Genomic DNA, 27,987 nt, shown 5'->3' with positions numbered 1-27,987 from the left:
GTTGCTATGCGTTCGCCAAATGCAGTGTGTGTAAATGCACACATTCGTGCAAACTTCTTACTCACGACCCCAAAGTCAAAGAACACCAACTATTGAACATGCACCGAATCATACCAAGAGACGCCTGCAACACTGGAAAGTTGTGGCTTGCTTCACAACGAGAATCAGCGCAAATAAGTTGCCCTGCAACACTTCATCCGACAAACTTGCTAAGCATTTACCCGCGGCCTCAAACTGTATAATTTGTCTCAAACCCCCTTTCTTCCGTTTAACGCGCTGTAAAGTCTGATGCTTGTTTGAACCTTTTACCGGCAGCAGCGGTACCACCTCGATTTTGCAATCATAGTTACAGTTACAGGAATTCGATGGGTGAACGGTAGAAAGACGAGAGAATTAAGCCCATGTTCATCACGCTGGGTTCCCCTCAAGATGATTCTGAAACTTTCCTCTTGAACCGGCAACGAGGCCCGATGTTGCGCGAGATCCGCCTCGTTGCGGCTTCGCTATGGCTGCGGCATCGTCCCTATCTGTCCAGTCAGCTCAAAGATTTGGTCATCCTGAGGTGCTTTTTCTGATAACAGTTGTACCCGCTGAGAACCTCGCCAACGGATGATCATCGTAACCAATTTGCGGGTTCTTTTATGTCGAACCCCATAGCAGTTCTAGATCTTCTCAGAGAACCTCTCGCTAGTTACGCATAACCACAGTTTGTCAAAACCGCTGTACTGCCCCTCTGCATACGCTTGGTAATCACATGTGGCTAGTTAAAGAGGGGGCCAGTAACTTCTTGATCCCAAGCTGAACGGAGTGATAGATTCGGTACGAGTCAACGTCGTAGTATTGAAATCGAGCACTAGGTAAGTCTCGTCGAGGTTCTAAGATGGTAAAGGAAAATCTATAAATGGATATACGGAGCCAAAGCTCCTCGAGTCGATACTGCCGGTGCAGCCCGTGATTAAGACCCGACGAATGTAAAATACAAACACGACTTTGCTACCAAAGCCATATAAGCGAGACGCAAAGGGAATGAGTGCCCAATGCTGCAATCCAATCACCCAATACTTTTGATTCTTCTGGATTCACTGCTTTGCAGCCTTCTTCCCCCACGGCAAACGGAGATTGAAGCCACTGGTATTCCATTTCCTGACCCGAAACAGGTAATACAGGGTAATCGCAGTGCAGATATTGAAGACGATGTACGCCCAAACAATGCCGTAGTTGCGATATCTTTGGCTCCAAAAGATCTCTGAACTGGCAAGGTACTGGTCCGCGTTGCTGAGCTGGCAGTAGCGGCACTGGTCGGTCGACGAGGGGTTCTGCAGCTGCCCTGGTGCCTGTTGGAGGAACGGCGCCAGGTACTCGCCACAGGTTTGGCCGCTGGGCGGGTTGAAGATTGACAGCTCGCTCTGGGAACAGACAATCGGTCGCCCGTGGAGCTCTGTCGCAACAATGCCGGCAACCCAGTAAGTGAAGACGGAAACTCGCCACATGAATAGCCAGAATCCTGGTAGTGCATTGGGAGTCTGTAAAACTCCGTTAAAGAGCGTGCTCATCAGCACCAGGAAAGTCACAATGCTGGAGGCTGTCTGTGCGTCTGGCATAGCAACGATGATCATGTGGGCAAACGAGCTTGCAAAGATGAAAAGCTGCATGATGAACAAGAGAACGAGAATCTGTCGGATGGAGCTCTGGATGCCGACAACGGGGTAGTAGAAACAGGCAAAGACGAGGATGCCCATGATGATCTGATAAGGAATCTCGACGAACACGTTGGCAAGGATGAAGGCTTTCCATGAGTAAGCTTTGCTTGGGCGCTCGCGGACTTCGTACAGCGACCTCTGGGTGACGAAGAGAGGTTGGATCTGAGGAGAGTTACGTCAGTTTAGGATTTGCCTTGATTGCCTCCGCGAGTAATCTTACCTGCTGAACAATAGTAGAAAAGATGGTCGTCACCATGAATACGGAAAAGATGACATTCTGCATGCCCGCCAATGACGAATTGGCATCGAAAAAAGAAAAGCCAATAAACAGACCCGCAGCGATACCAAGCATAAACTTGGCAAAGATATAACTGGGCAAGCGCCAATACTGCTGAAAGACCCGATACGTAACCTCCCAGAGTTGCGTTGTGAAAGGCGTGGCAAACTCGGATTGGGACGAAGCATCGTCTTCCGCACCAGGGCTCTCGGCTAGCTTTTCCTCGTGAAGTCGATCGAGCTCCCTTTGGACGGTCTGATATTCTGAGCTTGCCTTCCATACCGAGTGCCAGTCCTCTCCCTTGTCGTTGACTCCATTGTTGACAATCTCGAGCATGTACTCGGCTGGGTTCTCTTCATCGCCACACTTTCTTGCGCCATGCTCCTCAAAGTAGTCGAGAAGCGTATGGGAGTTTTCCCCAATGTTGCCAAAGTATACCGTCTTTCCACCCTTGGCCAGGAAGAGCAAGCGGTCAAATGTCTGGAAGAGAATGGCACTTGGCTGATGAACGGTGCATAGGATTGCCTGACCAGAATCGGCAAGCTTGCGGAGAAACGAGCAAATAGCCCATGAACTCTGAGAATCAAGGCCGCTGGTTGGCTCGTCGAGGAAAAGGAGTAGCTTTGGCTTGGCTGCCAGCTCGACTCCGATGGTCAGGAGCTTGCGCTGTTCAACGTTGAGGCCCTCGCCGGGAACACCGACAACCGCATTGGCAAATTCTTCCATGTTGAGCATCTTGATGACTTCTTCGACGAATGCGTACTTTTCTTTCTTGCTGACCGACTTGGGCTGGCGCAACATGGCACTAAAACGCAAACTCTCGCGGACGGTAGCGGTTTCAAGATGTAAATCTAACCTGTCGTTCAGCATCCACCCATCCAAAGACGCAAGTGAAGCGTTGTTGTCTTAAGCTTACCTTGTTGCTGGACATAGCCCGTCTTCCTTTGGAAGCTGAGGTCTCGTGGCCTACCGTTCACAAGCATATCGCCGGTAATGACGCCCATGGTAGTCCGTTGAGCCAATACGTCCAAAAGAGTCGTCTTTCCTGCACCACTGACACCCATCAGCGCGGTCAATGTGCCGGGCTTTACCCAGCCAGAGACATGGTCCAGAAGCCTGCGGTCTTCGCCCTTGATCTTGATATCATAAACAACGTTTCTCCAGGTGAAGATGTCTCTTTGAGGCTCCAGCCCTTTCACATTGGAGTTGGCAGTGGAAGCCCCATGCAGGCCTTTCTCGTCAGTCTCGTCTTCTGTCCTGGCCGGGCCGCTTTCGCCCTTCAAGATATGGGTGGAAACATGACCGCGTCGGAAAACAAGGGCTTCGGCGGTACTTGTAGTCGACGAGTTCAACTCCGTCGCCATGAAATAGATTGCCATGAAGAAGATGAGAAACCCCATCAAAATGCCAAAGTTTCGCCATACGTGGGAGTAATAGTACTCGTAGTTGGTCGCAATGAAGGCGTCACCTCCTACAGTGACGCTGCCCGGAACAGCGCCCGCAACTGGACAGATCCAAGAATCGCCGACCCGCGGGCTGTATGGGGGCACAAAACTGCCGCCGCAAGGGAAATTCTGACCGTGGAACTCGTTGGCGACGAGGATCTCGAAAGCGTAGTAAATGGGATTGATCCACCTGATCCAGCTGAACCAGGGATGCATTGATGGCACGGTGATGGTAAAGCCAGTATAGATGACAAGAGCAAGGACCAAGATTCCGGCGAGCGACATGGCCTGAGAGACTGTCCTAGTAATTGCGGCCATTGTCCTGAAAATAGCACTCATGACGAAAATGGAGATGTAGCCAATGAGGTAGTAAATGAAGAATTGCGAAGGCTCTCTTCTCAAACCAGCCATGAAATAAAGAATGATATTGAAGACCGAGGCCGTGATGAATTTGATGGGGATATCGGCAGCGATACCCGCAGCAGCCTCGGTGGCTGGATGGTAGAAGGCATACGAGGCATGCTTCTCGACAATGGGCCGCTGTGCATACAGATTGTTGATCTCGGATATCGCTGTCAATGCATTGAGCAAGATGGCGACGAACAAGACTGAGCCCTTGGCGTAGAAGCCATCCGTTGTGTTGGGAGTGCCAAAGAAGATAGAGCCGATGATGAGAGCCATGACGATTTGAACCACGGTGGACGCCATTGTCGCTGATTTGTTATTCCATATGCGCTGATAGGCGCGCTTCGTGTTAAACCTGACCTGCATTGGGATGCTGATGATGTACGGGGACTTGGGCCGCATGTTCTTGGCCTGTCGGAAATTCTTCTGCTGGCGAAAACGTGCGAGAGTCTCTCCCTGGCGCTCTCCACCAAACTCCTCCTCATACTGATCGAGATCTTTCTGCAGAGTGCTGAATTCGGGAGACTGCAGCCACAGCCGTTCAAAATCTTCCGGAGTTCGAGGCACCTTCGTTTCCATTCCCGGGCGAGGTTGCCGCTCCACTGGATTGGTAACTGAAGTCAAGAAGTCCCCGGTTGTCTGGCGCGGAGGGCAGTACCAACCCTGCCTCTCGAAGTATGCCTTTGCTTTCTTAGCCGGCCCAAAGTAGATCTGGCGACCCTCATATAGGACAGTTGCCTTGTCAAAAAGATCATAGATGGCCTGGCTGGCCTGGTAAATGGCAACGGCGTGTGCGTGATTGCCCAAATCGGCAGACGTTCGGAGTGCTTGGACGAACTTGAAAGCTGTTGCTGAGTCGAGACCTCGAGTGCTGGTAACTGTTAGAGGTGCGCCACACAATAATTGTACAGGTGGACAGACCTGTTGTCCCAGGAAGAAAACGGCGAGCCGGCCAAAACCATCTCGGCAATACTGACACGCTTTCTTTCACCTCCTGATACTCCGCGAACAAAGTCATCGCCGACTTTGGTGTTGTAGGTGTGAGTGAGGCCAAATACTGCCATGACAACCTTGGCGATGTAGCGACAGTATTCGCTGCGCGGCATGTCGTGGACACGGTGAGATGGTGTTCGAACTGAAGCCGCGAATTCGAGAGTTTGGCCAACGGTCAGGTGAGGAAAGTGTTTGTCAACCTATATAGCGATTTAGCTATCAATCAGGGGAAAAGGGGAGAGAATCTATTGTAAAGTTGCCGTCTTCTTTCAGGCAGACGAGTAGCGTACCTCTTGGTTGTAAATAGCTTCACCTTTGAATTCCTTCTTCATCTGCTTTTGCGAGATACCATTGTAGCTAATGTTGGAACTCTCCCCGAGGTTGAGGCCATGCAACTCGCCGCAAATGGACTTGAGGAGCGTGCTGCAGCCAGAGCCTGGGCGACCAAGAACGACCAAGAGCTCCCCACTCTTTACCAGCCCGTTAAAATTGTGGAGGATCTGCTTTGGCTCCTTTTTGCCGAAGCTGAAGAGCTCTCCCACTCTGAGAGGTGAAGTGAGAACGGAGCCCACAGTTTCTTGAAGCTGTATTGCGTTGCCGGTCCCGAAGACGTCGAGGTTGCGAAATGAGACGCCGATTTCACGCTCCGCGAGGCCCTTTTCGCCGAGCTCACGTATGAATCGAAGCAGCCATTTGGACAGGTCAAATTCGCGCCGGTCAGGGTCGAGAGTGGCGTCATACTCGTCAAGCGTACCGAGTCCCACCGACTGACGACGAGACGGAGCAGCAACATGAGACTGGCGACGGGAAAGAGCGGTTGCGATGCGTTGGAGCTCTGTCTTGTCTTCCTGCTCCATGACCTCTGCATCTCCTTCGTACGTGTTGGCCCGACTCAATGCTGAAGGAAACGTACTGGCGTCATTGTCGGAATCTCGAGAGTACGTCTCACGGGCGATTCTTTCCGTTGGAGATGTATCCCTTTCATCGTCTTCCACTGCGGCAGAGAACGGGTGGCTTTGGTGCGTTGAGGTATCGGAACCCTCCCTTCCGGACTCCCTTGGGGCTTCGTGGAGAGCCATTGCTGCTTGAAGAATGACCTACCATAAAGCACGAAACTCTCTTACAACGGGAGAAACCATACTTATACAAGTAGTCAACCGATGACGTTCCAACCACACCTCAGATCGATGGAACAAGTGGAGTGGTCCGGAGCCGGGCTATCGGAGTAGGCCATGTCTAAGGCCCGCAGTTAGCCAAACTTTGTAGGAGTTGATTGCTTGCATAGCCAGCGGCGGGCTTTCGTGGCGTGCGCATTCCTCATGTTTCCAAAAGCCACATGGGACCAGATGCGCCTCGAGACCGCAGACCGAAAGCTGAAGCCCTTAGTGGAATCTCCAACCCAAATCGTCGGGTTGCGGACTCTGACTGAACCCGCCGTGCCGCGCCCGGCAAATCCCCGAGAGGGACGGAGGTTTGGGAGGGGCTTATTCCGATGGCCGGGAAACCGGAGCAGGGATGACATGGCCGTCCGTTTCAACTGCTTCATCCGCCTCTTCTAGAAGCCGAGCGCGAATCCTGCAGGCTCTGTGGAACTGTGCACACATACCAGAACCATGATCCTCACACTTGGAATTTAGAGGGCAGGGTCGTCCCAAACTCAATCTCTGGCTAGCGTATGGACTGAATGGGCTTCACATGTCTGCCAGGCCACGCCATGGATGAACCTGAGCCCAAGCTGAAGCAGCAGAACCAGCAGCTAGGCGATTTTCGGCGGCGCGGCCCAGTGGCTTTCGGATAGTGAAGCAGACGGCGCCCAGCTCTGTTTGGCCTCCTGCTGGATGGACACACAGCACAGCCGAGACCCTTGGATTGGTATCTTGAGATTGAGTTTAGCAAGGGTGCGCCGAGATGCTGGCGAGGGACTTTGAGGTCCAGGGTTTACCTTGTTCATGAGCGCTTCTCACAATCTACTGTTCCGACGATAATCCATGGCAATCCCTGCCTCGACATACTGCATCATCTCTGGTTGTGTCTCAGTGACGCAAACGGGTGGTCTTGGCCGTGCATGGTGTAGGGCAATCGGTATTACTCTGTCGATCCGCCCAAGTGCCGGCGCACCGGGCTGCGGCAATCGACAAGTCACGATGCAGCATCACTGTGGGGAACGGCGTTTTCTATGCGGCGTTGGAAATGGCATTTCTGAGAAGGGAGAAGCGGAGGAATGAAGGATGGATGGTGAGGATTCGGAGATGCTGCGAGTTCACCTTGAGAGATCAAGGTCACGTGCACTCATCAGACCGCCTACTCGATGGATCTGAGGAGCTCAGTAGGTACCCATTCATTGCAATGTTCAGCACTTCTACCTTGACAAGACGATATTCTAACTGCTTCTACCTTGATCAATCAGGACAGACAGAAGCATCCCTTCTTTCAACCGTCATGTACATCGATGCAACTCAGCTCCAACCTAGATCCAATGTGGCTGCCCTTATTAAGCGGAATTTCCGCTTTATTAGCCCAACCAGGCGGGGGCAATGCATCGGGCCCGGGATTGTCGAGCCCTGCCCCTCTTCAGCTGAAAGGGCCCGAGACCCCGAATATGGGTGATGACGATATCAGAGGCTTGACGGATAGTGCTGAGTACCGCAGCACTCGATGAATGTTTCTGCGACCTGCTATACGGACAAGCATTGATATCCGGCTGGAAGCTACACACACCATGTCGCTGTCTGGTCTCGAATCCGCACCCGAACCCCGGCCTTGCTCCTCGTGCCACCATCCGCCACGAGCAAATAGCGGACCAACTGCTGCCATTACAAGCCTCGAAGCCCTGCTTCAAGGGGCTCAGTCAGGCTGTCTTGCCTGCTCAGTCTTGAGTGCCGGTATCAAGAGCGTCATTAACAGTAGTGCCCCTCAGCATGTCCAGCCCTCGGGCTCTCTCGAATGGCTGCGCATGGACATCAACATGGCCGCTTCAGGCCAGAGCCTCAACCTGACCCTCTTCAACCGCCAGCTGGAGATTTCCGTCTTCGCCCAGCCACCACACAGTGAGATTTCCGTCCCTGTTAGAGCAGTGCAGTGGCGTCGCCTAGTCACATACACTCGAAGGTTTCTTAGATGCCATACATATACTCGTACGCTGATACTAACCAACCTGCTTGGCCAGAGACCCCTGAACTTGAGCGCCTATTTCCAAACGTGCCTATCGGAGTAGTACAACTCCCTGAAACAACATGCTCTGCTGCTAGCCTTGAATGGGTGGTAGAGCAACTCGGGCAATGTGACAATAGCCATGGATGCCACAGAGAGAATTCCTGTTCAACAGAGTCACTGCCGCGGCGCATTCTTGATATTGGCACTTCTGACAATGATCACATCCGATTGAAAGAGCTTGATGTCCGTGATGGCGAGATTCCAAAATATGCATGTCTGAGCCACTGTTGGGGTACGTCACGAGCCTTAAGCACAACAGTCGCCAACCTTGAAACACACAAACGGAAAATTCCATGGAGCGTCCTGCCACGTCTCTTCCAAGACACAATTACAGTCGTGAGAAGATTGGGCATCTGTCTGCTCTGGATTGACAGTCTTTGCATCATACAAAATGACAAGGATGACTGGAGAAAGGAGGCGGCAAAGATGGGCTCAACCTACAGAAACGCATACATTGTGATATCCGCATCGAAATCATCAGACTCCAAACAGAGTCTCTTCGGCGGCATCAACGACCAGCTAAAGCCGAGCATAATACCCGTTCCATCTCTCGGTCAACGAGCTGCCGTATGCTTTCGCAGATCGTTCACTCATTCCCCTGGATACATGGACCAGAGGCTTGTCAAGTCGTCCCCACTACCGACCTTTAATCGTGGTTGGATCTTTCAAGAACGCCTTCTATCATCAAGAATACTTCACTTTGGGCCACAGGAGCTTTCATGGGAGTGTCTACGGACATCTACCTGCCAGTGTTCTCCCTCAGCCACTGTTGACTCCGGTGATGGAGCTGCGGACGCATACACACTGTCGGCACAGCGAGTCTTGCAGCCAAAAGCCATCTTTAACCACGATTATTGGCGAAAATTGAACGAGGCCCAACTGATCAGGGTCTGGCACATGATGGTAGAGGACTATACGCAACTTCGTCTGAGTTTTCAGAGCGACATCTTTCCAGCGATATCAGGCATAGCGAAACTTTTCCAACGCTCTTCAACTTCCGAGTATGTTGCTGGAATGTGGACAAAGTCTCTACTATATGACCTGGCGTGGCATAGAGAGACCATGCACGATGAGTCGGCGAAGCCGCATGAATGGGCTCGGCGGCCACAGACATGGAGAGCTCCGACATGGTCGTGGGCAGCAGTATTGGGTCCGGTCAAGTTTCTTGATATGGGAACTGGCCTTGGCGCTCTTTGCAAAGTCGAGGAGGTAACATGCTTTCCGTATCAGACGGACCCAACCGGTGAGCTCAGCGGTGGCAATCTGTTACTACGCGGCCATCTGATACCTACGTCGATAAAATACAAATCACCTGTCGGCCAGAGTCCGATGAAGCCCTTTGAGTTGTTCGAGCTTGGCATTATGCAAGGGCAAGTGGGCAACGCGTGGGCAGACTACGACTCATCATTACCGGGAACAGACCACGTCCCTGCTGAAAGTATCGTACGGTGCTTCATACTCGCGACGAGGATTGACTCGGGGTCACTGATCATGCTTTTACTAAGGCAGAGTGGCCATGACGAAGACGATGGCTGTATTGTTTGGCAGCGTTTAGGACTCGTCCAGTTGTCAAAGCCCCCCAATGTCCCTATCGAGGCGAAGGACTACTGGTTCAACGTGTTTAAGGGACGGATGAGCGATGTGGCAGTGGTGAAGGTCATATGACATGCGTATATCAATCAACCGCTGGGAATACTCCTGAATATGGTGTCATTGGGCGGGAAATGAACACGGCAGCTTTACAACGAAGAGGAAGCTGGTGTCCTATTTACGGAATTAATGCCTCTTTTGCTAATGGTCTCTATCCAGTGTGTGTTTTGGTGCACGATGCAAGCTCATCTTCATTTGGATCTCAGTTCTCGAAAGAGGAAGACAATTCCAAGCCACCGTAATAAAGGCCCGGTTACTCCAAGGATGAAGGATTCAGTCCAACCTACTATCATTCTTTGCGTCGCTCTCTTAGTTTTACTAAAAAAATACAATAACTACTAAATACCCACAAAACCTATAACTTACTGAGAGCTATAGCAAGATCATCTGCAGTGGTGAATTCGGATACATCACATCATCACCTGTAAAGCAAATCGGCCGGTCTAGCAACCGCCCTCAGTAAGCCTCCAACTTCACACATATTTAATTTGTCCGTTTTCTTCAAAAATGGGAATAATCAGATGACCTGATCCATTACGTAGAATTAGCCACCGAGCAGTTGGACAATGCTAAGCATGCCTAGTGTCTCAATCACAGATCGTCCTTTATGGAACACGCAGTGTGCTTATTGATCCTGCCGCTGCTTACACTGATGCCTCACCCTGTCGTGCGAGTTGCTCCGGCATAGTCACGTACGAAGCGTTGTTTCAAAAAGTACCTGTTGATTGATCAGCAGCAGATCATTGGCACTGGTTACTGGCTATTAGTTATTACCCCGGATCAGCAATTAGCATAGATGCTCTGCTCCATACCCAGTAGAGACTATACTTGGGTAGCTATCGATTCTCGGTCACCGGGTGACATGAAGTCACTCTTGTCTCAAAAGGGCATATCCTTCATCAATCGTGTATCCCGTACACTTATTACTCCTTTATACACGCACTGGATCGAAAAAGTGAAACTCGCGGTCCGGTCAGAGACACCATCGCCATGCACCGGACAAAATAACTATCCGTACACCAACCCCGTGATGACCACAACTATTTGGAATGCTTCACCTCCTCCTTATTCAAGCTAGCCCATATATCTATCCCAGAAGCCCTAGAGAACGTTTAACAAACGTACGTAACAGCAAATGATCAAGGGAAACACAATGCGATCACTGATCATGTCAGAAATTAGTTCCTGTCCTCATGCATGTCTAAGCACAGAAGAATCTCAACCAGGAAAACAACTCACCGGAGCATCATCTAGCCGATCCGTCCCCGAAGAAAAGGGCTACCTGTCTAAATTAAGAAACTGCAAGATGCCCTGGTCCAGACTTGCATAGCTAGGCGTCACAAGTCGAGATGACTGGGATGCCATGTGGTGACCTGGTATACAAGTGAAGAGTTCTGAAGTCGGATTTCTGACAGATATTCTACGCTTATTATCCCCTTGTTAGCCCTTGTTGACGTCTCGGGAACGGTCCGAATCTTACCTGTGGGGGACGAGGTTGAGTTAGGCTGAAAGAGGCTGAAAGAGGCTTATTGTGTATAGCCAATTGCACAGACAGTATAGTAAGCAGTTGTACAATGAACGTGGTGATATCTGCAATCATATCAAAGTGGCGATATCTTGCCCGTAAAAGCTTTGAAGCATCGGCGATGCAACCAGAATATGGCAGGGCCAGAAAACCTAAGGGGTCAGATATATTGCTGTTGGAACAACTCTAATCAGTCCCTATCCGCGCTCCTCGGAGAGTAAAACGAAACCCAGACTGTTCTATCACCAATTCATAAAGTCGTTCTCCGAAGAGTCCCAACGGAGCGATACATCATCCGCGTGCTTCATACAGGTATTCTGGTACGACTTACTCTGTACATAGCTAAGTACACACAAGGCAGACTCTCTTCCAATCCATGGGACTTGGGAACAACAACTTCGAACAACTTCTGCAAATCAAGTCATACCTTGTCAGCCCAAGAAAAAAAAAGGCCGAAAAACGCCCATATCCCTGCGGCCGCTCAACCAGCACGAGGAGGGTCTCAGAACACAGAAAATCGCCCCGACGCAGCGTTACGTGGAACTTTTCTCCCTGCGCACAAAGGCAAACAAGTACCGCTTTTGTGTGTTGCCGGACCGAAAGGACGTTGGTTGTACTGTTCTTCGTAGTGGTAGCAGTTTGTAATACTTTGAATGTATGGGTGTGCGAGTTTGCCATGTCGAGTCTCAAGTAGGACAGACGGACATCGCGTACTCCGTCTACATGACACACTCAGCAAACTTATATCGTCCCAATTGTTTCACATGCGGATCGCACATGTTCTTCAAGTGGTCGTGGCGAGCAGATGGAAGATTCCGGGGTAAAACACAAGTTCGTACATCGTAGGACCATTTAGACCACGAGATCGTTGTGGCACGATGTGATGAGTCGCTCGATCGCCATAGAAGCACCATAAGGCAAATCATCAAGCCGTAGACGACATCAGTTGGCGGCGAGTATGGCATGACCGAGCGACAGACAAAATGGAGTCAAAGTCATTCGAAGTTACATGTATTTGTTCATCATAATGGCAACTGTGCCTTGCTAATCTAGTCGTTAAACAATGTGACTACCTTATATACAATATGCTGAAAGTACAACTCTAAGTAACCAACTCATTAGTAGGCACTCCTGTGGCCCTTGACATCGTAGCGGTCAAGGTCCATGACCTTTGCCCATGCGGCGACAAAGTCATTGGCGAACTTGGTCTTCGCGTCAGACGAGCCGTAGACCTCAGCAAGGGCACGCAGCTCGGGGTGGGATCCAAAGATGAGGTCAGAGCGGGAGGCAGTCCACTGGACCTTGCCGTTCGAGTCCGTACTTTGGAACAGCTCCTCATTGGTGCCGTTGACAACAGACCAGGTCGAGTAGGAGCCCAACAGGTTGACGAAGAAGTCGTTGGTGAGCTGGCCGGGGCGAGAAGTCAGGATACCGGTGGAGGAGCCGTCAAAGTTGGCAGAGAGAGCGCGCATGCCGCCAATGAGAACCGTCAGCTCGGGAGGGCTCAGGGTAAGGAGGGCAGCCTTGTCAACGAGGATCTCCTCCGTGAGCGACGAGGCGGTGCCGTGGCCGAAGTTGCGGAAACCGTCAGCCTTGGGCTCAACTGGAGCAAAAAGGTTAGCACAACTTGCAAGGGTCATCGCTGCTTGGGGGAGTGGACGCACGGAAGGCGAAGGTGGAGGCATCGGTCTGATCTTGGGTGGCATCAACACGGCCAGGGGTGAAGGGCACGGTGAGGGTGATGCCGGCAGCCTTGGCGGCCTTCTCAATAGCAGCGACACCACCGAGGACGATGAGGTCAGCCAGAGAGACCTTCTTGCCGCTGGCCTGGAACTTGGTCTGGACACCCTTGAGCTATAGGCGGAAAAGTACTTGTTAGCAGTTTTCTATTGAGTTGCGTGGTGATTTTTACTTACAGCCTTGAGGACAGCCTGCAGACGGGGAGGGTTGTTGGCAGCAAAGTTGACCTGGGGCTGGAGAGCAATGCGAGCTCCGTTGGCACCACCCCGCTTGTCAGAAATACGGAAGGTCGATGCAGAGCCCCAGGCAGTGGTGACCAGGTTGGAGACGTTGAGGCCGGGGGCGGCGAGAATCTGCTGCTTCAGCGAGGAAATGTCCGAGTCGGCCAGAGTGGTGTAAGCCGGCTTGGGAAGAGGGTCCTGCCAGATGAGGGGGGCCTGCTTGGGGACCTCGGGGCCGAGGTAGCGGGCGATGGGACCCATGTCACGGTGCAGCAGCTTGTCTGGATCAATGGTCAGCGGAGGGCATGCATCATGGGGTAGTAGGGTGCTGCGGTGACTTACACCAGGCAAGGCCAAACTTCTCGGTAAAGTAGTCAAAGTCGTTGAGGAACGTCCTGGAGATGTTGTTGTAGATGGGGTCATCGCGGAGACCAAGGTCACTCGTCAGCATCGTGGGCCGGCGGAACTTGCCCTTGATGAAGGGGTCGGGGTAGGATGCGTTGGCATCGAGAGCCTCCCACTGAGGGGCACCATCGGGGGACATGGTGAGGGTGAAGTTGTTGTTGAGCAGGGAGAAGAGGAACTCTGCGATAAGATGTCAGCAACAGAGGTACGATAGAGCAAAAGGACAAGAAAGGGCGCACCGTTTGCCCACTTGGTGGGAGTGCGAGACCAAATGACCTCAAGGCCTGAAGTGTAGGCATTGTCGGCATTCCCCGACCCAAAGCTGTTCTTCCAGCCAAGTCCCTGCAGCTCAATGCCGGCAGCGTTGGGCTCGGGGCCGATGTTGTCTCCCTTCACGGCACCGTGGGTCTTGCCAAAGGCGTGGCCTCCAGCAATGAGGGCCACAGTCTCCTCGTCGTCCATGCCCATGCGGCCAAAGGTCTCACGGATGTCCAAAGCAGAGGCTTTTGTGTCAGGAGTTCCATTCGGTCCGCGAGGGTCAACGTAGATGAGACCCATGCTGACGGCCCCCAGCGGGCTCTCGAGTTGGTCCGCTCGCGCGGTGAAGTCGGTGCTTCCGTTGTATCGGACCACGTTGTTGAGCGCCTCGGGGAACATCTCCTGCTCGCCACCCCAGTAGATACCCTCGTCTGACTGCCAAGTATCCTCGCGACCAAAGCCGAAGCCGTACGTGGGGAAGCCCATGTTCTCCATGGCAGTGTTGCCGGCGAAGACGAACAGGTCGGCCCATGAGAGAGCGCTGCCGTACTTTTGCTTGATGGGCCCTGCCGTGCTCGGCTGATTAGCAAAAAGATGGCCTCCAAATGGTTCACAGGAGTCGACTTACAAAGCAGACGACGAGCCTTGTCCAGGTTGGCATTGTCCGGCCAGCTGTTGAGGGGAGCAAACCGCTGCTGGCCCTGACCGGCTCCTCCGCGTCCGTCAATGGCGCGGTAGGTACCGGCGTTGTGCCATGCTAGACGGATGAAGAAGGGGCCATAGTCGCCAAAGTCGGCGGGCCACCAGTCCTGAGAAGTGGTCTGCACCGCGGTGATGTCCTTCTTGAGCTGGGCGACTAAGCGATCCTCGATATCAGCACTTGGCCTTGTATAAGGTATGTAGTCCCATTGATGGATCAGTCGTTCAACCTACCATCGATCTTGCTGAAAGCAGAGGCATAGTCAAAGTCGGCGCCCAAGGGGTTTGACCTCTCGGAAAACTGGCGGAGCACAGCCAGGTTCAGCTCGCAAGGCCACCACTGCCTGCTACGCGTGCCTCCCCCAGCAACGGTGCTCTTGCGAGGGCATGTGCCGAAGTCGGGGCCGTCCGGGCTGAACCTCCTCTCCAAGATGGACTCGGGATGAGCTCGAGCGACATTGACGTTGGCATTGCCGTTGCCGTTGATGTGAGGACAGCCAATGGCAGAGGCGAGCGGCAGCGTGCTGGCAATGGCCAGGAGGTTCTTGAGAGGCATCGTCGAGAGCTGGACCGGTCGACAGGAGCAGAGCGGCCAAGAGGAGTTGGTAGGTCTGGCGGAAGAGAGCTGCGATCAAGAGCTGCCGATCATGTCCATATATAATTTTTCTTTGCTGCTCTATCGGAGCTGTCTCCTCTGCCCCGGTTGGGCTTGCCCTCGCTACATGTCCGTGTATACTCGGTGCAAGCTTGCACATAGCGATACCGACCCAGGCTTGCACAAGCACAGCTGACAGGGGCTCAGAACGGCACTGGACTCATGCGGCCTTACGGGATCCGTGCCTGGCATCATGCAGCTCGATGTGACACCAGCTTCCACGCCCCCGGGGAGCAAAAAGTAAGCTTGCAGGTAGCACAACGGTTTCTGTGCCATGCCTGTGAGCCGCACAAGCGTTGACAAACTCGTGCAGACGTTGCCTCGATCTCGTCTGGAATCTCCTTCCTAAACCATACCGCCGGCGCAGGTTTAGAAGAACAAGGCCGAGGCTCTAGGTACTTGTACTCGTGCTTCGAATAAGGTACCACCATCCGCACAGATACCCCGTCCTATTGTTGAGCCCCGTCCCTACCTTACCTTATACTTCTTCTCCGCCACTCCGCCTCTTCCGCTAGGTGCCGAAAACCTAATGCTAGCAGCAAACTGCCGGGTCTTGGAGACTTCATTCCGCTAATCAGATGCCTCTCAGCCAAGGACTAAGGGCGGAGGACTACCCAGACGAGGCAAGTGGACTCGCTGGCAGTCCACCAGCGTTCGCTATGCTTGTTCTCTACTGGGCAGTCGTGGGCGAGCATCAAGACTCGAGTTTTCTCCAGTTGATTCAAGTGCAAACACTAGATATTAGGTCATACAGCTCGTACGATACTGGCACAAAGATGCTGCCTTGCCGTCTGTCTGTGTCTGACCAAAGCTGACCCCTGCTTCCTCTCTCTGCTCGTCCACCCCAGGCCATCGTCGACTCGCCCTGCATGCTTGGCCCTCAATGCTACGGTGCCAGGCATCGTCAATATAATTTAATCTGCCACGATGCGGAAAGTTTGCCCGCGCCGGCGGGTGAACCAAGCGGCCGCAGGCCCAATAAGAGCCCGCCGATTACAAGCCCCTTCGCCCACAGTTTCCGCATTGGTGAAGTGTCGGTGATGTGATGCTCGAGGGTGACAAACGTGAGGCCAAGAAAAGCCGGCATATGGGAACGGCCATTAACCCTATTTTTAGCTGCCCTTGCTGCAGCTTTTAGCTGGAAGCCAAGTGCGTACTCTTACTTCCTCGGGTGATCTCTCGCGAGAACGGAACGTGCACGCTTCCCATTCGAGTGCTGCGGCCCAGTAACATGCCGTCGACCAGGGGGTTGATGCGCGAGTGGACTAGCGGTAGGATAGACTGGTAATAGTCTCACCAGTCCACCAAGGCCCGACTATGATGTGATCCAGTGCAAAGATGTCAGAGTGCTGGTAGTATCAACTTTATGCACCTTACATAAGACTCTTCGGAGTCCGAGACGCTGGTAATACCACGTCCTTGGTGGGCATCTACAGGCGTTGGCGGCGTTGACAATAGTTTTCTCCTATCAGACGTCGATACATTTGCCCCTTAACGAGGCCGCAGACAATCGCAATTAGCTCAAACATCATAGACTTAACCTGCGAGCAAGGCGATAACCGATCCGCTTGCCAAGGTGGCGAGAGCCGGCGACGATGCATCGCTGTTGATAGCAGGAGATGCACGATTGGAGCGTCTGGGAAAACGGTAGACACCACCACGCCTTTGTACCACCACCATCAACGCTGCAATAGGCCGAGCTGCACGTTTCGGTACTTTACTCTGAGTGAAACCAACGCCAATCGCTGCGTACTCGAAAAGTATTAGGCAAAGTGGTCGTCTGCGCCTGCAAGCAATCCTTGAGCGATATATGCAAGCAATTTGCCCTGAAGGACTGACATCAAGAGATGCCGGAGCAGAAGAAAAAACTCAATAGAACAATCTTCTTGCAAAGACACATATAAGAATGTCAAAGTCTCGTATGTAACACTTGATAAGATGAACAAAGGAAAAGACTGGATGTCCAGACAGAGAAAGCAGAGAACAACTGGGACAAAGGGGAAGATGCCAAGCGGCCGAGTGATTTAATATATATAGCTGCCGATCTTTGTTCATCAGGCGCTTATGTAGAAAGACTGACTTGATCACATATGCGAGGCTGCTGTCATTGGTCAGCAAGGTCCAGGATCAGGAGCTGGAGTGTGACTCCAACTGAAAGACCAGTAACGACATTGCAACCATACCATGAGAAAGCAAGAAACATATCACGCCTAGAGCTGATATGAGTCCGCATGCCTCCTCAAGTGATTGCCACTTGCAGCATCAATTGCCTGGCACTAGCAGCTTTGTCCACAGCGATCACGTCCATGATTCTACGTTAGTTGACTCGTTCTGCGATACTGGACTGCTCTTGAATCATGTCCTCCCGGCGTACTTTTATCACCTTATCCTGCTTTTTTTATAAAGAGAAAAAAAAAAGTTGATGCATCTTTTCCACTCCGAGTCAAATATCCGCAGCATTAAACCTAACGTCCTTCTTTGACTATGCTGCATTCTAGGTTGATGCGCAAGAGCGAGGGGATTTCTTACGACCAGAGAAGGGAGCTGAGCTTATTGCCTGTAGTAAAGACACATAGGTCAAGAAATTATCGGAATGATGCAGGCAAGTGGTCAAGTAGAAAAGAATTTTATTTTGAGCTCTGCACTTTGAAGAGCAGAAGCGAAAATGGTATATCGAGAGCATTTAATAAAGACCACTAACTCCAAACCCATTGTGGAATCGTCACTGGTCCAAAATCAAACAGGGGTATCATTCATCTTCATGGTTGTCTCTTTCATAATCACCTAAGACAACAATGTATCCCAAGAACAACAAAATGTCCAACAGATTCCACAATCTTTCAGTCCCAATATCTGGGAAGCACCAAGAAACAAAACTAGAAACAAGTTAATCAAGGGAAAAAACATGAAGAGAAAAGACATAGAATGACTCACAGTCTAAGAAAGATCTCACAGATCCTCCTCACAAAGCACCATGACCAGTTCGTCCAGGTCGCGATATGGGAGCGGCGGCTTCGACCGCTGTGCTCTGGTACGATGTTCCATCATCGAGCGAGTGTTGAGCCCGACCTCGACCTGGAGCCAGTCGAGGAAGCGAAAGGCTGTGGCTGGCTTCAAGGCGTCCCACGTGCACTCGCTCTCGTCTCGGATGTGGACATATCGTTTGTCGCGACCGTGGAATACCACCGGCTCGGACCTCTTCTCATCCTCGTCGTCACTGTCTTCCGGTGACGGGCTGGACGGCCGTGGCTGCTCTCTCTTCCGAATAGTACGGTCGATGAGCCAGAAGTTGAAGCCAGGGCCCATCCCTCCCTCTGCCACCGCCCGGAGAGTGCGGATGATGAACCCGAGAGGGCTATCAGCCGCGTACGGCACCTCGCCGGCTTTGACTATCGAGGAGTCGAGCCAGGCGGGATCGTATTCGAGGGCCACGTTGGTGAGCGCGACCCTCTCTCTCTTCCCTGGGAGCATGTAACGAGAATATACATGCCACGAAGCGCCGGTGCTAAGAGGCCGTATGCAGAAGAGGTCCTTTGACGGCAGGACCTTGAACCGCCACTCTTCCCCTTTTCGATTGAAACCGCAGGTAACGAAGGGGTCGGTCTGCGGACGGGGGTCCATAGCCTGCCAGAGCCGGCGGTATTGGCTGGACATGAAGATTCGGGAACTCGCGCAGGCCGTCCAGAGCATGGCGTCTTTGACGTACGCCGACGGGTTGCCCATGATCCAGTCCTCGGTGGATGCTGGATCGTCTTGGGGTGTGGCTGCCGCGAGTTCGAATCCAGGGCCTGCGGCCGTCATTCTGGGTTGTGCCGAAACTGTGAAGAAGTGGGCGGCTCTCTGTGTGTCCCTCACAGAGGCCGCCCAGACCATTTCCCTGAGCTCACAAGGGAGATGGGAGAAGGAGGCGGAGGGCATGGGCTCGTTTTCTGTGGAACCCAGTTGAGGTGGATTCCTATGACATGGTTAGTACAAGGTAACTCGGTGCTTAACTGATAGAATGGCAGTACTCACGGGATGGTATAGCCCGAATAGGATCGTATATATGTATATATAAATATCAATTAAAAAAGTCAAAATGGAAGCCCAAGATCTTTCGAAATGTGGGCGAAGACTGTCAGTTGATGGCTGAAAGATACTGACGATGGACAGACAAGTTGCTTGGGGCAGGGGGCGAGAGCAGCTCTTTATACATGGCCATCTGCACAACGAAATAGCAGATTCCTCCTACTGTTTTCCAACAATTATGATCAGAGTTTGGCTAACAGAGCCCAGACGACGCCTTCTACCAGTTTTGAGGATAGGACGTTGGGGAAGGAAGCCTCATACTTTGCTATGTCTTCGACAAGATAAGCTTTTCACGAGATGCACGGGCGTAACCGGCTACAGACACTCTTACTTCGGTAAGTGTGTTGAAAATGAGGCTGTGATATACTTCCTGGTCACTCTGGTTTTTGTAGTAGTGTGTCCGTTACAGTGGCTGCCTGAGGTAAGTTGTCTGCTCACATCGTTCCATCAGTCGTCGAAGTCCGATGACCATTTCTACTAATCGAAGTTCACCTGTTCACAGGATACTTATACATCGGCTGGAAACTTGAGCACATCAGATTACCTCTCTCATACATTATATTTACTCTAGAACTTCTTGACACGAGTACCTTTATCGACCAGGAGGTTCAATAGTTGACGAGCATGCCAACAAGAGGAGCAGTAATCCCGACTCTTCGGTACACTCAGCGCGGGCATGAGTCTGGATGGTATAAAGTTTGGGGCAAGATACGCCATTTCCCCTATCTGGCCAGAGTGGCTTGCAGTTAAGATCCAAGAGTCACTAACGAAGCAGTTGACCGCGGCTATAAGGGGAAATCCTTTCTGAGCTAGTCAATTCTTTTGATAGCTTTGTGATCTCCTGGAAATTCAGCGTGGCAATGAGGACCCCAGCATTGACAGCCTTGTGTAGGCTCGAAAGCGTGAGCATGCTACCACTGACGGCAGTTTCCCGATATTGGCCGCATCCTCTATACAACTGTGATATATGGAATGCTCTAACTGGAAGCTGTGTATGAGTTGAAGAAAGAAGGCAGGATTTGCAACGAGGTTCTAATGGGTCTTACCGTATCTTTAGGGCGTGCAGAAGCAGCCAAAACCACCGCAGCCATTTCTGAACATGCTCTTCATCAAGATGTACAATGTGTCCTAAGTTTCAGCCATCAGCCGCTTGTGGTTAAGCTTCTGGGTCGGAGCCCTCTCCCAACAATATCCAGGATCGTGGGATCAGATGCGTACTCGGTTGTCCTTGAGCATCAATTGTTCAAGTGCTAATCAGCATCCCGTTGCAGCGGCTCCCAATCAGAATCGTCTGAAATGCCATGGGAACTTGGGGAAGTTTACAAGATGTTACCATGCTCATAAACATTGCTGTGTTCTTCCAAGCATGGGCTTGCCGTGTCCGATGCTCCTTCAAGTCTCTTCATACTGCCTCTCTTGAGAATCTCGCTCAGTATAACTAGAGCCGTTGGTCGCCTGAAGTGGTTTATTTGCATTCCAATGAACCCCGTCGCTGCCTTGTGAAGAATTGCAGGTACCCTTATGCGAGACTCGGGGTGCTCACGGTTGGTTAGAGGTTCCGCCAATCGCTAAGGGAGTTATAACAGAGACTTATACACGAATTTAAATTAGGGCTTGTTCATTCTAATGTGGCTTTTTAAGTGAATTGGGCTTCTGAATGACGCAACATGGTAGCAAGGTATTGTTCATATCTGAAGCTTGAGAACGGGTCAAGGCTCCGTTAGGTCGCTCAGATGCCCTGAACCGGGCCGCATATCCTGTAGAACAAGGTATTGTGATCTTGAAACATTCGTGAACAGAGTAACGTGGTGATAGTCGCAAGCATTTGATCCAGGATATCTCGGACATACCTGAATAAGGCTCCCCTATGGAGTTATACTGTGAGGCCGAAGAGAATTGAAGGCTGTCTAACACTGGACCCGAAAAGGCCCATAGCTCCTCAAGATTAATATACCTTTCGAGAATGCCACGGTTAAATCCTGACAGCGAGTCGGCCGGACAGACAGATAGATCCTACATTGGTTTCGCAGCAACAAGAGCTCATTCAGGTCGACGAGACCGAGGCGCTGCGTCCCAGCGAGGCCCGTATCAGGATCGAACTCCAGGAGTATGGTGCATCGCATGCAAGAAACCGTCCCCATCTCACCACGCCAGAATCGAGGTCACAGTTCAAAAATGCAGTGTACAAACTGAAGCTGAGGATCTCCTGTCACCCAAATTGCATCGCGCGTGTTCGAGTCGCTTCCCTTACGGCAGAAGCCTAGAGGAATGTGAGTCTCAATACGAGCATGATTCCAGCATCTACAACCTAGAGCTAATATCAAGACTACTTACACTGTGGCCATCCAATATGACGTTCAATTCCAATGCTCCGAATGATACCGCGCTGAATGAAGTCGCAATCCCTTCCCTTTCCCGGCTGTGCTCCCTGATATACACCTGCTACGGCTATTGTTGGGACACGTATACCCGTAGCATCCGACCTTTTGGTCTCCGAATCAAGATGTGTTTTTGCTTTCTCTCTCACTAACAGAGGTTTAGAGTATTTTTTTTTTTTTTTTTGACTCTATGTTGTATGCACTTGGTATGTCTAGACTTCTACTATATTCCTTTCATGTAGGTCGTTGTTATTAACTGGCCTCAAACTTTAATAATAAAATCAGAAAACTATGGACGTCTCTAGGAGCACGATACAGCTTATAGGACTCGCAATCTCTCTGATACAGGACTAAACACACTTTGAGAACATATCAACGCGCTGCCTCAGCAATCAGCTCCAGGAGACGGCCGGTACAATCATTACTTCAACCGCTATGCGACCATACCCTGCACTGTTATTTCGCCTCTCAAAGTTGGTTGTTCATTGAGGCCACATTCAATCATCGTTTCAGAGCAGTCGTGTTTCTGCCTCTCTTGCAGATTCAATCTTTATCGTAGAACGAACATTACAAAGTCGTCAACAATTCGGAGGTGTAAATCCTGCATCGACACTTTTTGACGTTGTCTTCGGGACGCGGCACAGGCGACGGGGCGTTTATGGCCTTTTCCCGGCAGTCTCTTCCGGCTGGGCGGTGTCGCTAGCCGCAATATCCGCAGCAGCCGCTTTTCTTTGCTTCTATACCGGTGAAGGAACAGTCAGTCATACACAGGGAAGATATAAAGAAGACATCGAATCCTTCGCAGTGATCAGTCAATTCAACTCTGACCGGTGTACCGTTTTTGGTAATTTTCTTACTCCATCTCGGAGAATTGCCGACATGATCTGCAGGCACCGACGGGTTGCTTCCCATCAGGGTGTTTGACGACGTCGCTTCACACCGAGATGTTGAGAGATCAGTTGTGAGATGAGTCAAGCTTTGATCCTGATATCATGCTGCTGACAGCAATGAATCCTCCAAGCTTTTACTTTCTGTAGACACCTACGATCAACGTACATCGGACCAAAGTATCAGGTCGAGATTATCTGCCCTCAACTCCGTTCCAACAAGCACTTGACGAATCAACCCGACAGAGTCGAAGACAAAGCCGCGAGATATTCAACTACCCCAGGCCTTTGTGGAGCCAGGAAACATTTCAAGCCATCGTCTTCTCATTATGTCCTCGTCAAAATCTCATGACAGGTCTGAGGCTCTGGTTTACCGAGTTACATAGATCTAGGGCAAAGAGTTCTTCACCATTCAATGACTCGTGATGCATCAATGGAGCGGCGGCCGAGATACCAACTACCCCAGTTCCAAAGCACCTTGGTGACTCACCTTATTCTGACTGCCATAAAAGAAGACAATGCCAAATGCGGCTCTGCTCATGTCGCAGTCCATCGTTGTGAATGCCTTCTCGGTGTTTACTAATGACCGAGCGGCTATTGCGGATCGCTCGGATCAACTGCCGTGAGAGCCCTGCGATGATGCTCTGCCGGGGCTTATTGCATCGGAGATGGTTCCCGGCCGGCCTTGTAGTATTACCCACAGCGCCTCCATCTCAGAGCGAGAAGGCGGAAGAAGAGCTTTTCGCCATCTCCCTACAGCTGCATACAAGAAATCATATTTCAAGCGATTGCCCCAGGGAACGTGCAGTACTGCTTTGCACGACTCGACTGTCTGACACATGCTTGGTGTAGGCTGGCTCTTCTTGGCTGGAGCTTACCACACCTTCTCTAGCCGTCTTTCGGACTTCCACGCTAGAGACTACAGCTAGGCTCTCCCTCGAGGTCCAAGTTGCCCTCTTATAACTCCCCTCGTCTCTCAGCCACATCTTATCAATCTCATCTTTGATACAGGCCTCTCGCCAAATCACTCATGGGTGCTTCTTCGCGTGAAGGGGACACGCCACCAGGAGACGAAGCAGACACGACAAACTCGACATCGCCAACCCCGATCCTGGTCAAGTGGGATGAAAATGAGCCCGCCAATCCGCACAACTGGCGGACGCTCTACAAGGCCTTCATCACGCTGCAGCTGGGCATGTTAGCCATGGCGGCCAGCGTGGGATCGAGCATCATGGCTCCCACCGACGAGAAGATCCAGGAAGTCTTTCACGTCGGCCATGAGGTCTCGGTGCTGTGCATCTCGCTTTACATGTAAGTCAATCCCTCCATCGTCCCAACCATTTAGAGGAATTACATGTAACTAACTACAACTACAACAACAGCCTGGGATTCGCATTCGGACCCCTCTGCTGGGCCCCCATATCTGAACTCTGGGGTCGCCGCATGTCTCTGCTCCCCCCCATGCTGGCCGTCGGATTGTTCTCAATAGGCACTGCGACAAGCAAAAACATCCAGTCTCTTCTCATCACGCGCTACTTTGGCGGACTGTTTGCCTCGTCGCCGGTGAGCAACGTGGGAGCCATCATGGGCGACATCTGGAAACCCAAGGTCCGCGGCACGGCGGTGGTGTTTTACGCCCTGTGTGTCGTCGGTGGTCCTACTCTGGTATGTGATGCTCATCCTGCACTATCAGTTATTCCTCTGAGTTGAATCTCGAGCTGACCAACTTCTAGGGCCCCGTCATCGGTGCCTCTTTGACGGTGAATCCTCACCTCGGATGGCGCTGGACAGAATACATCCAAGCCATCTGGACCTTCACCGTCGCCGCCATCGCTCTCTTCTGCCTGCCAGAGACGTACGGCCCCGTCCTGCTGAAGCGGAAAGCCCAGCGTCTTCGGAAAGAGACGGGCAACCAGGCATACTACCACCCCCACGAAAGGACCAAGCTGTCGCCCAAGCTCATCCTCACGAAGCATCTCTCACGGCCTCTCCGCATGTTGTTCACCGAGCCGATGGTTACGTGCATAGCGCTGTATGCGTCGTTTGTGTACGCCCTGCTGTACATGACTCTGGAGGTGTTCCCCATTGTCTTTGCTCAGCACCGGGGATGGTCGCTCGTGCAGAGCTCGCTGCCGTTTCTGGCGCTGCTGGTGGGCGTTTGTCTGGCCATGTTTGTCAACTTGGCGAATCAGCCGCGGTATGCGAGGCTTGTGGATGCTGCGGGAGGGAAGCCCGTGCCAGAGGCTCGATGTGCTCCGATGGCGATAGGGGGGATTGTCTTTGCCATTGGGCTGTTTTGGTTCGGCTGGACGGCAGATCCAAGGATTCACTGTGAGTTGTGTGATCCCCTCTTATATCAGACTTTTTTGTTATAGTTGCTGACGACTCATAGGGATTGTGCCCGTGTTGGCAGCCGTCTTCATCGGCGCCGGATTCAACATCATCTTCCAGCAGTGCATCAACTTCCTCGTCGACACATACCGCCTCTACGCCGCGAGCGCCACTTCGGCCAACACGTTCCTGAGGAGCGCCCTGGCGGCGTCGTTTCCCCTGGCGGCGGCGCCCATGTTCCACACCCTGGGCGTTGGGCCGGCCATGTCGCTGATGGGAGGGATTGCGGTGATTGCCATTCCCGTGCCGTTCTTGTTCATGAAGTATGGTCTTGCGCTGAGGAAGATGTCCAAGTTTGCGCCGGTGGACGACGATGTGCGGAAGGAGAATAGAGCATAGATATGTCTTGATTTAGAAGAAGACGTTGTCTCCTTGAAGCGAAGCGACTCTGCAATTCTCGAGGCATTAGATTGTCAAAATCCCATTTTGCATGGTTTACTGAGCAGATGGTGATTCTCGATTGGATTCAAATAGGCATCCAGGCTGATGCCTCGGCGAGGCCATTACTTTTACGGAGAATACTGATTCTTGTGTCAACATCCTCATCATGTATTTACAGCAAGTCTTCATGTTCAGTTCTCAATCAAATCCCCGCAAAGTCAAGGCCATCAAAATCATATGACCCCCTGCCATAGCCCTTCCCGTAGCCGTACAACCAGCACTGCTCACCCCCGACTAGCAGCATCTCGCAGCCACTAAAAACGCCCATCAGCAGTCAATCTCTGTTCCAAAACGACCCGTGGACGGGTTCCACAAGCCGCCGGTTAGTGAACAGAACGAAGTACTAAATCTGGCGAACGAGCAACATCGTCGACCATCGACCGGGGGTGGGGTTGCCTCGGCTCGGTAACGGACCGGCGATTTGTATGGGGAAGACGTAGAGAATGGAGGGCATTTCCTTGATTCATCTCGGCTCTGGGTGTATTTCTCGATTACTATGCGGCTTTCTTTTTGATGGCGTCTCAAAGCTAAGTCATTGATGCTTTCAATGAGGTGTAACCTGATGTGAAACCACTCCCTTCCATTATCGTTCATTTTCAAGACCTCCATATCTCTAATATAGCCCCGATTGATCCTGGCCGCTCCTTTTAATTCGGATCAAACAGAGGCTCTACCCATCGCCATGACCGCCGAAGCAAAGATTCCCGCCTCGCTGGAGCAAGAGAGCGCCGTCACAAGACTCGATGGCAAGACATTCGCCGCCAATCTCTCACCAAGCTTCTGCATAGGCGCAGGTATGTTATCACATGAGCTTCTCGTCGCTCTCATTCCCCCAGTCTCTTCAATCAACCCCAAACACCCGAATACTATGTAACGTCCTGTTCGAGGGCTAACACTGGAAAGTCCCCAACGGAGGCTACGTCGCCACAATCTTCCTCCGCGTAGCAAAAGAATACCTCACCCCCAGAAACCAACCAGACACCATCACGGCACATTGGGAATTCCTCAACCGCACAATCTCCGGCCCAGCGATCCTCACCGTTGAAGAGGCCAAGCCAGGCCGCTCCATCACCGTGTTGCACATCTCTCTCTACCAGGGCAACTTCCTCCCCCAAGCCCCGTGGATCTCAACAGGACAAGGCAAGCAGAAGTCGGAAAAGGTAGTCGCCGCGTATCTCACAAACAGGAGCATCGCTGCGGAGAAAGGCATCAGTTATGCTACGGGATGGTCTCTCCAGCCGAGTCTTCCTCCGCCAGCAGACTTTTCGAAACTTGTCGCAAACCAGGATCCTGAATGGGGAGCCCTCGATTTGTTGATTCAGCGGAGGGTGACCGCCATTCAGCAGCTTCGGTTCTTTTACAATCGCAAGGCATTTGCCCAGTCCGAGGGTGTCTCTTCATTTGATCTATGGATGTGCAACACCAACGGCGAGCCATTTACGGCTCCGGCTCTAGGGTTCGTGGTGGATAGCACGGCGGCGTTCATCACGGAAATGCATCGCCCTCGCACAAAGGACGATCCTCCGGCCGCGGGAGGTGCTCTCACGCGCAAGACGGGCTTGTGGTATCCCACGCTGGCGATGAACCTCGAGGTGAAGAAGGCGTTTCCGGAAGGGGGCGAGCAGTGGCTGTTTGTGCGGACTTCGTCAAAGCAGGTGCTCAATGGGAGGTTTGATGTCGAGGTGATTGTGCTTGATAGGGCGGGCGACTTGGTCGCTTTGAGTCATCACGTTGCCATGATTGTGAGTTCGGATAAGAATACTGCGAATAGAGAGGCGCTGGCTGGGATCAAATACAAGATGTGAGCGAGATATATTACACTATCAATATTAATCTCTTGTTCAAAGTAGAAATGAGACTGGTTAAGAGACATGAGTAAGGTCCCAAAGAAAGGGCGTATCAACGCAAATGACCAATGTAAATCAGGAGCCAAATGATCATACCAGGACTGCACTCCGAGACGGTGAGTTCCAAACATGAGACGCATGAGCAACGGAACACATGTAACCTACATCCATAGCATGGGATGAACCTCGTCAAGGGAACGGCTTCTATTAGTATTACCGATTGGCGTGTCGGGCGCATATGAATATAGCCGATGGGCTATCGTAGCAGCAACACTGCAAAAGCCCGTGATTCATCCACCTGGAAACCGTCTCATCTGAATCACAATCACTCAAAGCTTACATGTAATGAGGCAAGGTTTGAATCCCACACCATACATGTACGCTTCAAACTTCCGCGGAGGCCCCAAACAGGGTCACGGAGCTCTTTCGTTATAGCCACAGTTTCCGATTTGCTCCGAGCTTTCGTTAAGGAGCTGACTGGCGATACTTTTGGCATCGTGACTTTCCAAGACATCACAAGTCATTGTGCCAGTACTTCGTGACAGCATGTTGCCGAGGGGAGGGGAAGCACAAGAGGTGAGCCTCGGATACTCGTACAATATCCGACCCGCTACTCAACGCACAGTGATATTGTCTTATAAGGCTTGTGCTAGTGAAGGGGAAATGCCAGGCCTTGACCATATGCATCACAGACAACATCATCATGCCGTAGTAGAATGCGCCTGTTGCTGGACGTACAGCACAGAAGCTATGGCAGGACGGGACATTCTGATGACCGATCAGTGCCCT

General features: G+C 51.8%; 6 protein-coding genes across 6 annotated transcripts; 3 read left to right on the top strand and 3 right to left on the bottom strand.

Moving 5' to 3' along the window:
• Positions 1 to 1,079: 1,079 nt before the first annotated feature.
• CCMA1212_005516 (ABC transporter CDR4) lies at positions 1,080 to 5,899 on the bottom strand (the record flags this gene model as incomplete). Its single annotated transcript, XM_073702773.1, has 5 exons — positions 1,080 to 1,862; positions 1,921 to 2,828; positions 2,894 to 4,698; positions 4,749 to 5,020; positions 5,111 to 5,899. 5 exons carry the CDS (start codon positions 5,897 to 5,899, stop codon positions 1,080 to 1,082), a joined length of 4,557 nt encoding a protein of 1,518 aa, XP_073559266.1.
• Positions 5,900 to 7,419: 1,520 nt separating this feature from the next.
• Positions 7,420 to 9,698, top strand: CCMA1212_005515 (uncharacterized protein; the record flags this gene model as incomplete). The annotated part of the gene is made up of 3 exons (XM_073702772.1): positions 7,420 to 7,423; positions 7,529 to 7,867; positions 7,987 to 9,698. The coding sequence occupies 3 exons, from the start codon at positions 7,420 to 7,422 to the stop codon at positions 9,696 to 9,698; spliced, it is 2,055 nt and encodes a 684-aa protein (XP_073559283.1).
• A 2,628-nt stretch (positions 9,699 to 12,326) lies between these two features.
• On the bottom strand, positions 12,327 to 15,142 carry CCMA1212_005514 (Catalase-peroxidase 2; the record flags this gene model as incomplete). The annotated part of the gene is made up of 7 exons (XM_073702771.1): positions 14,766 to 15,142; positions 14,470 to 14,688; positions 13,814 to 14,398; positions 13,512 to 13,754; positions 13,125 to 13,450; positions 12,873 to 13,062; positions 12,327 to 12,811 (listed from the first exon to the last, which is right to left on the bottom strand). The coding sequence occupies exons 1-7, from the start codon at positions 15,085 to 15,087 to the stop codon at positions 12,327 to 12,329; spliced, it is 2,370 nt and encodes a 789-aa protein (XP_073559284.1). The 5' UTR covers positions 15,088 to 15,142.
• Positions 15,143 to 18,135: 2,993 nt separating this feature from the next.
• CCMA1212_005513 (uncharacterized protein) lies at positions 18,136 to 19,104 on the bottom strand (the record flags this gene model as incomplete). Its single annotated transcript, XM_073702770.1, has 1 exon — positions 18,136 to 19,104. The coding sequence occupies one exon, from the start codon at positions 19,102 to 19,104 to the stop codon at positions 18,136 to 18,138; it is 969 nt and encodes a 322-aa protein (XP_073559281.1).
• A 4,426-nt stretch (positions 19,105 to 23,530) lies between these two features.
• On the top strand, positions 23,531 to 25,249 carry CCMA1212_005512 (uncharacterized protein; the record flags this gene model as incomplete). Its single annotated transcript, XM_073702769.1, has 4 exons — positions 23,531 to 23,830; positions 23,902 to 24,184; positions 24,253 to 24,850; positions 24,912 to 25,249. Exons 1-4 carry the CDS (start codon positions 23,550 to 23,552, stop codon positions 25,247 to 25,249), a joined length of 1,500 nt encoding a protein of 499 aa, XP_073559282.1. The 5' UTR covers positions 23,531 to 23,549.
• Positions 25,250 to 26,033: 784 nt separating this feature from the next.
• Positions 26,034 to 27,156, top strand: CCMA1212_005511 (uncharacterized protein; the record flags this gene model as incomplete). The annotated part of the gene is made up of 2 exons (XM_073702768.1): positions 26,034 to 26,145; positions 26,255 to 27,156. 2 exons carry the CDS (start codon positions 26,034 to 26,036, stop codon positions 27,154 to 27,156), a joined length of 1,014 nt encoding a protein of 337 aa, XP_073559280.1.
• Between the last annotated feature and the right edge of the window lie 831 nt (positions 27,157 to 27,987).

This window comes from Trichoderma ghanense, assembly GCF_004382785.1.
Source record: "Trichoderma ghanense strain CCMA-1212 chromosome Unknown scaffold_5, whole genome shotgun sequence".
Lineage (NCBI taxonomy): Eukaryota > Fungi > Ascomycota > Sordariomycetes > Hypocreales > Hypocreaceae > Trichoderma > Trichoderma ghanense.
Note: the sequence above shows the minus strand (reverse complement) of the source record. Positions and strands in the feature narration are given on the sequence as shown.